Here is a 12,131-nt window from a genome sequence, read left to right on the forward strand (position 1 = left end):
GGGGTAACCAAGGCACAACATGAAAGTGACCCGTCTTCCTCAGGTCTCAAGCAGCCTCAGAGACAGAATTTAGAGGTTTCAACGTGAAGGTTTAATTGCAAGTTGTATGAGAAATACAAGGTCCACTTGGAGTTAAATGATAAGCTTCAGGCCAAAACAACAAACAAACCTAGCCATCTATGCCAGGAGGGAAAATGACCTAAAATAAGCTAATCAAAAGCCAATCTTTCTTTTAGGTCGTCCTCTGACGAGCCTTCCATCGTTGCTTCCAGTCTTCCCGATTCTCTATACATCTTTTCAGTTCGCTGGTACTCTGGACTCCTGCGTCCTTCTTGAGTATGTCCACATATGTTAGTGTGGGACGTCCTCTTAACCGGCACCCACGTGATGGTTCCCACAGCACCAGTTTGCTGTTCAATCACTTGCCTTTAAAACAGGAGAAACTAAAGAAAATAATGTGGCAGCCCGCCCTCTACAAAATCTAAAAGTTTAGATTGTGTAAAGCTACGCTCAACATGACTCGCAGCAACAGTGTGGCTGTTAGGGAGGAGAGGGAAATGAGTCAGGCTGCTGTCATCATCCCAGGTCTTTATAGGAGCTCCTTTCCCTGGAATCCAATCCTCTATGGGCTCTTGGAGTGTTAGCCAATCAGAGCTTGCAATTTGCATAAAACTTGAGAGACACAGCAGTCGTAAAAACAAAAAACAGTCATCATTGCAGACTCACTAAGATAGGCCTATGATTGTCTAACAGTTGTATTATGTATCCTGTTCAGATCCATCAGAAATTAGTTTACTGTCATACATAACAAAAATATGAATAAAAAACACACATTTCAGTGGATCTCACCTGGCCAAACTGATTAAAAAAAATGTAAGTTTCATAGAAGTCTAAGTCCAAACAGCCTAACTTAAAACTAGACTTTGTGAACTTCCAGAGGTAAACCTTATAATCATTGCATCATCAAGTAATTCCATCCTTCCATCCATTTTCTATACTTCCTTAATCCAGTCAAGGGTCGTGGAGGCAGGGGCATTGGAGCCTATCATATCGGGCGAGAGGCAGGGTACACCTTGGGCAGGTTGCCAGACAAGACATACATGGTAACATTACAGAGTAATTTAAAAGCTCATCTGATAGGTGAATGCATGCTTGTTGTTCATACAGAAGCTGAGGAGACGCTGTCTACATGACAAAAAAAAACATGATGTCGGTAGATTTGAAAAACGATGCCTTTCTGTTCACAGATTTACACAGCTCTACTAATCTTGGTGTAGGATCATTGTTGCATGAGTGTGCTTTGCTTTTGACAGAGCCCTTTGAGTTCCAAATACAAATAAAAGCATAAGAAAGATAAAAGTTACCACAGACGCATCTTTGCTTATAAACCTTTTTAGATCCTCAACATGCAGCCGGTGGGCCTGCTCAATGTTTTCTGTTATCTCTTCCATCATTCTCCATCTCTACTAGATGCCGTGAAGATCTTCATCTCTCCATCTTCAGCCAGTAAACTTGTGTGAAAAGCCTTTTTAAAGTTCTCAGTGAAAGTAAAATCTGACTCAAACCTGAACTTGTTGGCCCAGATCAAAGTAGTTCCTGGTTTGCAGAAGTGCTTCATGGTGGCCAGGAGCTCGTCCAGAAAGTCGTGATGGTAGACCACATCAGCTGCCAGCACGTAGTCGTACTGGCACACAGGTGATGTGTAGGTTCGCTCCAGGTCGTAGCCCCAAGAGAGAGCTGCCAGCTGGGGTGTGTGTCTGCAGCGGCCCCTGGTGTTCCTCATCACGTTTGCGCGGAGGTTGCTCAGCATCTCCGGTAGATCTGTGGCTGTGACTGAAGCTCCTAAAGACACAGAACTTATTAAGTTTTAGAAAAGTGCAGTGTTGAATTAATAAATCACATTTTGCTGCACTCTCCAATGTGCTTGGAGATCATTTTGTTGGGCTTTTTGTGACAGGTTGTCACACTATGATGAGTGTGGTGCCTACTCACCCAGCAGGCTGGCCACGATGGCCACCAGTCCTGTTCCTGCTCCCAGCTCCAGCACCTCCTTCCCCTGCAGGTTGACCGTTTGCCTGTTGTTCTCCAGGAAGGAGCACAAAGCCAACGCCTGCAGGTCAGAGATAATAAGGCAGGAGTAGATAAGTGGGATCAAATTAAGATAAAGGAGCTTTAGTGGCATTTTTTTCGCTTAAGTGTTCTCAGAGATACTCACAGCTGGCCACATCGTTCCTCCATACGAGTCTATGGTTTCATAAATGACAATGTCCTCCCTACGTAATGGTAGACGTCTTTCGATTGACTGTAAATGACTCTGGGGACCCAGTTATGCTGAACAGCTGCCTGTTTCTCAAACTCCTTTCCTGTGGAAAAAGATATAAGGTTCAGTTTAATCAAACAAAGCAAAAAAAAACTAATTATGCACAATGTACTCATGGCTGTCACACATTATTTGACAAGTTTAGCTTCATACATACCATAAAAAGATTAATCTGTAAAACATGACGTTGCTTTGTAAGTAGACTAAATAACCTTACTGCAGAGGAGAAAAAGACTCTCTGTCCCTTTTCCTTTTAAGTTCAGGCACTCTACACCAATCAGCCCTTTGGCGTCTCTGAGGACAGTTTTTAATAGTTTTGGCTTCACTGTCTTTTGGCCTAATGCGTCTCACTTCTCAAGTTTAATTTGTGTCTCATTAAAGTCACCAAGTGGTTTGTTTCACATAAGCATCTGCTGTGACCCTGCCTGTCCTGTGTTTGTAATGCCACGCAATGGCCAGGTCTAATATTGTACCAATTCAACTCTGCGTGTTTAAACCACAGAGTGATTTTTAAGAAGAGCAAGCTGTATATTTTTATATAATGTTGCTTGCAGGTGAAGTAAAAGGTAATGCATTCACTGTCATTCACTTTCAACAATATTAGAAACATCTCTGGCTGGTTGCCGGTAGAGAACGCTTTGACAGCTTCTGAGGGGAAAAGCTCAACCGTCAGGAGCCTCGTCTGGCAGTAAGGGCAAGTGGCCCCAGGCCTCTCAGTACACAACTGCAGAACCATGAACTAAAGATATCGTTGACTGCTTGAATTGCAAACAACAGCAGGACAGGGAGAAAAAAACATGCTCTACTTGTGTTTTTTTCCTATGTGAATGGTTAAAGCAGTGTCAATCTATATAATTAGTGGCAAAACCAATTTCACAGTTAAATTTGATTTAAATTCAAATCAGTTTATTTAGATGGCACCAATTCACAACAAATCTTAAGGCACTTTGATATTTGAAAAGCATCAGCCCAGTAAATTACCGCTGCAGACCCAAGGACACACCACTGAACTTCTCCTCCTTTCTTTTACTGTCTTCTACACCAAGCCTGTGCTAACTTCTCCTTGTGTTTTGCGCCAGATTTCATTTCCATATGAGCTCACCTTGAGCTCACCTTTATGAGACTGTAGGTGGTGTTCTGCAGGTTGAAAGGAGCATTGGTAGCTGATTTTGTTGAGGATATTCCTTCTGATACATAAAAAAACATCTTATGGATATGTTAGCAAGGTTCCAATCTTGATTTTCACTGGGGCACTTTGACAACTAAAGAACAACAAATCCTCCAAACTCCAATTTTCCTGTTTCTGTAACAACTTTTCATTAAAAACTTATTTTACTGAAGAAATTGCCCCTGTGATAGAAACAAATATTTCACACTCTTTCTTCATATGTTGACGCTTCATTGCCAGTAAAGAAAATGTCTTTGTGTGATTGGGGTGAATTGCCCCTTTAAAATGAAGGCATTTGGACTATTTAGTCCAATTGTTGTACGAACCAAACTGATTTGACACATTTCTTATATACCATGTTCACTGGCAGAAGACTTACTTGAAATGTCTTCATCTCTTGGAGCAGTTTCCTTTGGTTCATCTGAGTCGTCCTCTTTGTCCACCATCTCCTCTATCTCTTCCTGCTCATCACTGTCAAGCTCATTGTTTTCTTCCCCCTCATCTCTTCTTTCATCTTCTAAGATGTCAAATTCCTGTTCCTGATCTATGCAGTTAGGTTCAGCTTCATTGTATATTAGGGGTTTTCCTTTGCTCTCATCCTCCAATGTCTCCTCTTCCACATCTTTTCTTGGCAGATCTTTGATTCCCAGACCCTCACCACCTTCTTGTTCTCCATCTCTACTAGTTGCCATGAAGATCTTCATCTCTCCATCTTCAGCCAGTAAACTTGTGTGAAAAGCCTTTTTAAAGTTCTCAGTGAAAGTAAAATCTGACTCAAACCTGAACTTGTTGGCCCAGATCAAAGTAGTTCCTGGTTTGCAGAAGTGCTTCATGGTGGCCAGGAGCTCGTCCAAGAAGTCGTGATGGTAGACCACATCAGCTGCCAGCACGTAGTCGTACCGATAGACAGATGTGGGGTAGGTGCTCTCTAGGTCGTAGCCCCAGGACAGAGCTGCCACCTGGGGTGTGTGCCTGCAACGGCCCGTGGTGTTCCTGCACAAGTTGACTCTCAGGTTGCTCAGGACCTCTGGTAGGTCTGTGGCTGTGACCCAGCCACCTGAAGACAGAGAGAGGGAAAAAACAGAACAATGAATAACCTCATTAGTTTTTGTGTGAGATTAGGTCCAAATCTACTTACCAAGGAGCGCTGCAACAACAGACACAAGGCCAGTTCCTGCTCCAATCTCCAGGACCGCTTTGTCCACAAGACTCCATCGGTCGCAGTGACTTTCAAGGTAGTGACAGAGATCCAGAGCCTGAGATTGCCAATATTACTGTTACAGTCAGTACTGACACCCAAACTTCTTTTTATTATCTCTATTGTAATTATCAATTTTTCAGTTTTACTTGCCAGTCAGACCTAGAAAGACTGTTCAAGGTTCCCAACTTATTCCAATTGAGAGTGATGAATCAAATTTTGGTCACTTAGAAGTCTCACAGTACAGAAACTGCTCTATTGAAAGTCATAAATGATATTGGGATTAATTCTGATGTTGGCTGTTGTTTTAGTGCTACTTAATCTCTCTGCAGCACTTGGTACAATTGATCTAGGCCTTCTAATTAACAGACTTAAAAATTACTTCGGTGTGAATACCTTTGACTGATTTAGAGCTTACTTGAGTGACAGAAACTTCTCGGTTTCCACTGGGGACTCCTACTCAAGTTTGGGGTGGGGGGGGTGCTCAAGGTTCCATTCTGGGCCCTCTACCATTATTCATGCACATGCTTCCTCTTGGTCAGGTGATTGGCATATAAAAAAAATGTTGTTCCATTTTTATGTTTATCATTTTTAAAATCTTGGAATTGTCTTGTAATTTTGTTAACCATAAAAAATTATAAGACTGAGGTGATGATATTTGGACCCAGGAAGCATAAGGAGTCTGTAATCCAAACACTTGTATCCTGTGGTTATCAATGCACTCTTGGGAATATTGTTTGAGTCCGACCTAACTTTCAAAACATTTCTGTCAAATTCCCCAAATTACTTTAATCTTTAATAATAGTCAAATCTGGACTATTGCTTGTTTCAACATAGGTTAAAAGAACATTCAAATATGACTGAATTCTAAATAATGTATGATGATGATGTGATATAGATTAATGGAAACTAGAACATTTCTGAAGAAATTTTGATGGGTGCCACTATAGTTGCAGCCCTTTGAGAGAATTGATGCCATGCGTGGGCAAGGAATCTCTCAGGTAGACATAGGGAGATAGAGAGACAGGTTGTGATGTTGTGTTTGTGTGTGTGTGAGGTGGTTTGGGGTTCGTCAACCTTTGTTGAGAAAAGATGAGGTCGAGTTGAATGGAAATTTGTGACAGAAATGGAAGAAGAATCAGAAGAAGCTGAATAAGTATGCACAATAGTGATATGCCTTAATGCCTTTGGCATTGACACCCATAATGAAATAAGATATATTACTGCAACCTATTATTTTTTGCTGGGCTGCCACGAAAATCCTAAATTGTCCTGTTCAGACAAGAATTAGAAAAAAAATCAACATATTTCCTCTGTTGATGCCTCACTTCTCTGGGTACTGATGATATAAATTATATTTCTTATTGCTCGTTTTTTTTAAAATTTGTTTATTTGTTTATTTGTTTATTTAAAAGGATCCCCATTAGCTGACGCCAAAACGACAGCTAGTCTTCCTGGGGTCCAGACAAAACATACAAAGCACAAAAACAGCAATACCGAAAGTATACATTAAAATACAAACAATAAAATAATGAAAAACAACATGCGCTTCATTTATGCCCTAACATAACCTTGCTATATTACATCATCAAGATGAGGACAAATATATTTTTAGTCTCTTTTTAAAGACAATTTTCCCTTTGATTTCACGAACCACCACTGGAAGATTATTCCATAGCACAGCTGACCGATAGAAAACAGTCCTCTTCATGGATTCAGACTTAGGCAGTTGTAAAGTGATCTGTCCACTACTTGCCCCTCTAGTATAATGTGAGTGTGTATTTGAGCAATAAATTATGTTATCATGAAGAAATTTAGGAGTGTGAGTATTTATAATTCTATGAAAGTATATTAATATATTAGCCGATAGTCTATGCTTGACCATCTGCCAACCAAGACGTTCATGCATCACTGCAACACTAGTTCTTGATGAACAACCAAGAACCAGTCTTGCAGCCTTGTTTTGAGCCACCTGTAGTTTACTAAGAAGACAATTTGATGCAGCAGACCATACAACTGAACAGTAATCTAAATGACATAAAACCAATGTACGAACAACACGACTAAACAACTGTGAATTGACGAATGGAGCACATTTACGCGTTATGGCAACAGCTCTGCCCATTTTGGCAACCACTTTATTGATGTGATCAGACCATGACAATGTGCAATCAAGCCAAAGTCCGAGAAGCTTCACCCTTTTTACTTGCTGTATAGTCTTACCATTTACTTGTATATTCAATTTAGGATTTGTGATAATCTATACTTGGAACCAAATATTATACTCGTTGTTTTTGATATATTTAAAATAAGTTTATTAGTTTTGATCCAGTTATATAATTTGCTGATCTCACAAGACAGAACCTGATTAAGTTCTGAATATGTAGGGGCTGCATAATAAAGAGTAGAATCATCAGCAAACATAGTCAATGCAGCCTTGCTGAGTACATATGGCATATCATTAGTAAAGATTGAATATAAAAGAGGTCCGAGGCAGCTTCCTTGAGGAACCCCACAGTCCAAGGATTTACTACTAGATAATGCACCATTAAAATAAACTCTCTGTGACCTCTCAGACAGATAGCTTGTAAACCACTTGGTTGCAGAGGAAGTAAAACCATAACTAATAAGTTTGGAAATCAAAATGTCATGGTCGATCATATCAAAGGCAGCACTGAAGTCAAGTAATATTGTACCCACAAGCATTGAATTATCAATTGATGATAACCAGCTATCCGACATTTGTGTCATTGCAGTACAGGTGGAATGACCAGACCTATAAGCATGTTGAAACTTAGTGGTTAAATCCTTGTGAGAAAAATAATCTTGCACTTGCTCAAATACAATTTTTTCCAATAATTTACTCAAAATAGGCAAAATGCTAATAGGCCTACTATTTGAACCACAGAAAGTTAATTTTGTATCCTTGGATAAAGGAATGATCTTGCCCTCCTTCCAAAGTTTTGGGTACACACCACTTATCATACATCTGTTGAATATGTGACAGATTGGTTTAGAAACATGTACGGCTGATAATTTCAACAGCTTACTATCCAAGTTGTCTGTGCCAGCAGACCCACCAACCGTCAAAGATTTCAGCAACATTTCCACCTTCGCATTATTAACCTGATAAAATTCAAAATTACACAGTTTATCCTTCATAATAAATTTTTTTATCAGCTCATCAGAGTTGGAACCAACGGTATAATCCATTTTCTCTCTTAGTTTAGAAACCTTGTTAACAAAAAAATCATTGAAATAATTTGCGATCTGCGATGGCTTAGTTAAATAAACTCCATTCGATTCAACAAAAGAAGTACAGGTAGATTTTTTCCCCATGATTTCATTGAGTACATTCCACAATCTCTTGCTGTCTGTACCACTATCAGAGATTCTTTTTTGAAAATATAGTTTCTTTTTCACTCTGTTTACTTTAGTCACATGATTCCTTAAAGTACAGTAAAGTGATCTGTCTTCAGGAGAGCCAGAATGACATGCAAACTTTTTAGCCAGGTCCCTTTGAGTCATCAATCTCTTTAATTCAGCATCAACCCTAGGAGCGCTTTTGGCTTTAACTGTAAATTTCTTTAACGGGGCATGATTATTAACAACTCTCATAAAAAGATCCATAAATAAATTAAGGGAGGTATCAACATCATCAGTAGCACATACCAAATCCCATTTAATATTATTCAGTTCATTTAGAAACCTCTCCTCATTAAATTCACTATAAGTTCTTTTCAAAATAATTTTAGGACAGGCCTTAGGTAGCTTTGTTCTCCTGGAGACAGCAACACAGTTGTGGTCACTAAAGCCAACTGTTACAGAAACGGGTGTTGAACACCTATCAGGATTGTTAGTGTAAATATGATCTATACATTTTGAAGTTGAAAATCCTGTACTATTACTAGAAGTTATTGTGGGTTGATTCATTAATTGAGATAAACCACAGGTGTCTGTCATAGATTTAAACTTATTCTTCAGAGGACAATTTTTAGAAAGCCAATCAATATTTAGATCACCCAACCAATATAGCTCTCTGTTTTCCTCAGTCACTTTGTCCAGCATATTACATAAACCATTTAGATACTCTATCCTGGCACTAGGCGGCCTATAACAACAGCCCAGAACTATTGGTTTTAAATATGGCAGTTGTACCTGTAACCATAATACTTCAACATCATCAACCATTAAGTCATGTCTTACTTTCACAGGAAAATGATCACGTATGTAAATTGCCACGCCACCTCCAAACCTGTTTCTATCATGTCTATATATTGAAAAGCCCCCTATAGCAACCTCTGAATTGGCTAGGCCATGCACTATCTTGCTCTTTTGACCTTCTCACCTCTTACACCCAGTTCATGCTCCCAGCTTTGCAGACCAGCTGTTGCTCATTGACCTCAGGGCTAAGTTGCAGTCCGAGGGCGATGCTTTAAATCCTTCACAGTTTTGGAATAATCTTCTACTCAGAATTAGAAAAGCTACCTCTGTGTCATCTTTGAAAAATCTTTTGAAAATAATTTCTACAAGATGTTTTTATCAGAAATTAAATCCATCTTTGATCTTGCTGTTAATTATTGCTAGGATATTTTTGTATCTGTCTTTGTTTTTGTTTTTTATACTTTAAAGCACTTTGGGAACTTATTTTCATTAAAAAAAAAAAATCATTATCATAAGAAGAACAAGAAGCCCTCATCAGACATTATGGACACATCGGAGCTCTTGATCAGAGCATCAGGAGTTTTAGTCTGATTGCAGTATTTTACAGAGAACTCTGCAGAAGATCAGCAGCAAAATATCCAAGATACTGGAACGACCTACCTGCCCAGTACCAAGAAAAAGTGGGTATAAGTGGGTGGGTAAAAGTAAAATAGATGTATTTCAATGTTGCAAGTTCTTTGATTTGAAGTGTGTTGATGATTTGTGTTTGCATTAGGAAATAGAGAGAACAGTGGATAAAAGGTTTATAAATGCCTACTTACAGCGGGCCATATCATGCCTGCGTACGAGTCCAGAGCCTCTTCGATGATGATCTCTTGGTTGACATAGTTGTACACCTCTTTACCTGCTCTGTAGTAAAAACGTGGAGCCCAAGCTGCTGTTTTTTCTTGCTTGCCGTCAGCTGATTCTTTTGTTTGTGAATCCCCTGAAAGATATAAAAGTCACACTTTAAGATCTATGACTATTCTTCTTCTTTAACTTTTTTCAGAAGAATCAAACGTGGACTACAATGTCTTTGTTACCTCTTTCGTCCTCTTTGTCTTCTTCATCCCAACCTTCCTCCTCTAGTTCTTTGTCCACTTCACTTGTCATACAATTGGTTTTCTCCACAAAGGATGTAGACAAATAATCCATATAAATGTTTCTATGCTGTTGGACAGACAGATAACATGAGTTACGTGTGTAGAAAAAGGGAAAATGCTAAATTTGATTTCAAATTAAATGTGTTCATGTTGACATATGAATAGCAAGAGAAATGGATGTACACATATTTTCACACATTAGCCTTTTTATCCACAGTGTTTTTGTGGTATACATTAATTTCATATGATAAAATTCAAATAGTTTTGTCCGTACATGCACCACACCTTTTTAAAAATGATGGTATTTGGAGTACAAATGAGACATGTTTATTTTTAAATGATCGGTTCATAAGTTCTTCTCTCTCTGCTTCTGCAAGCATATTAAAAACTTCCAGTGCATGTTTCTTACCTGTTATCTTTAACCCAGCTGCTGCTGTTTTACTGTCCAGTGAAAGATCTCGGGAGCAGTCCATCTGCATCTGAAGACCCCCAAATATGAGGTTATAGAAACTAAGCATCCTGCAGGACACACCCATCATCATCACAAGGGCATGAGGGTATTTTTAGAGTTGTGCCCATGACACATAAACACAAGCATGATACAGGAGCAGAGCTCACGTTGATTTACACACAAGCAAGGGTAAACGAGGCAACCAAAAGGAGCGAGAGTGCCATGATATCATCAGTCATGGGTCTTTGCTTCCAGGGTGGCTTAAGGACTGTCGCTGGTGTATGGTCTGTAATTTTATACTGGATAGTCCATAAAGTAGTGTTAAACTTGCAAAAGCTGACATTTGTACAACAGTTACTCCCCCGAAGCTTTCTTGCAACAACCTGAAAATGACAGTGGGTTGAAGTCCATCCAGATACTGCATGTTGTGCTGGTAATGCATCAATCTAACTTGGTAATCTACAAATAGTCTCAGGGACACATAAGTTATAAGCCCCTCTAAAAAGTTGGCCAATGTATGATTTGTGTTAGCACGATAGTATTTTGGCTGAGAGCTGCTGAATGTGTGTGTTGTTACTAAACCATGGACAAAATACAAGCCTGATAGGATCATTTTGACAACACTTTACTTGGATCCCCCATATTTAGCTGTATCAAATTATATTTGTATGTTTTTTTTTATCACCCATGTGTCCTTTTGACACCCATGCATAGAGGCTGGTGTATGAACTGACAGCTCAGAGTGAATGAGTAGAATGGAAGTGCAGTTAATGACATAAGAAGTTCATAAGAAGTTAATAGCCTTGTTTTGTGTTTTAAACTTCTAATCAAACCAGAGATTCTTAAAAGTTGTTTGGCATGCCCCCTTTAAAAGACTGAAAATGGTTCTCATCCTCCACTGTTCATAAATCCTTAACAAGTCATGAATATTTGTGAAATAATGATTAGTACATTAGCATTAGCACATTCCTGCTTTCTCCCCCAGGATAAAGCTTATCCTTTCAACTTAGTTTCACTCTGCTTAGGAACCACTTGTATTAATTGTTCCTCTACTTAAAAATGACACTAAGGATAAACTTGCCCTGATTTTAGTCACTGTAGGTACATGCTTCTTCTGCAAAGAAAACATAAAATGATATGGGGTCTTATCAGAAAACAAGTCTATTTAAAAATTAGGCACATAGTCCATGTTGTGCTGACTTGCTTGCAACGGCCTCAATTGCTTAAGCAGAGATGGGAAGTAACAGGATCAGGCTGGCATGCAGCCTCCATGTATCAAGCCCTGCAGAAATTAACCTGGCTCCAGTAACATCAGACTCATTTAGACCTTCTTTAGTTACATTTTAACATGAAATATCACCTCCAAGTATCAGGTATCATCATACAAAATTCTTTCACATCCCAAAATTTGAAATCCATCCTGGATCTCCGTGTGTTTCGACATGATAACGGAGAGCACACAGTGGCTAGGCTTTTGTCCAGCGGAGTATTGTGAGACATCTCTATTTGGACAAGAGATGGGAATTTTTCAGCTGGGTGATTGGCAGCATTTCAGCGCTGTCTCTCAGTGAGTGGTGAAAAGGATCAGTGAAGGCAACTGAAAACCACAAAACACCACACACAATTTTCAGCTATTGAGCATTTGTTTGTCTCACCAGTGCCATTGATATTCACTGCCACTTGCTTAG

General features: G+C 39.2%; 1 protein-coding gene across 1 annotated transcript; it reads right to left on the reverse strand.

Annotated features, from left to right (window-relative positions):
- Positions 1 to 46: 46 nt before the first annotated feature.
- On the reverse strand, positions 47 to 10,500 carry mettl21ca (methyltransferase 21C, AARS1 lysine a). Its single transcript, XM_075450063.1, is given in 9 exon segments — positions 47 to 1,842; positions 1,993 to 2,110; positions 2,216 to 2,271; positions 2,274 to 2,363; positions 3,868 to 4,545; positions 4,627 to 4,744; positions 9,672 to 9,835; positions 9,933 to 10,059; positions 10,402 to 10,500. Coding segments are annotated over 8 exon segments (1,728 nt in total). The 5' UTR covers positions 10,045 to 10,059; positions 10,402 to 10,500; the 3' UTR covers positions 47 to 1,450.
- Positions 10,501 to 12,131: the final 1,631 nt, after the last annotated feature.

This window comes from Odontesthes bonariensis, chromosome 1 (assembly GCF_027942865.1).
Source record: "Odontesthes bonariensis isolate fOdoBon6 chromosome 1, fOdoBon6.hap1, whole genome shotgun sequence".
NCBI classification, from domain to species: Eukaryota; Metazoa; Chordata; class Actinopteri; order Atheriniformes; family Atherinopsidae; genus Odontesthes; species Odontesthes bonariensis.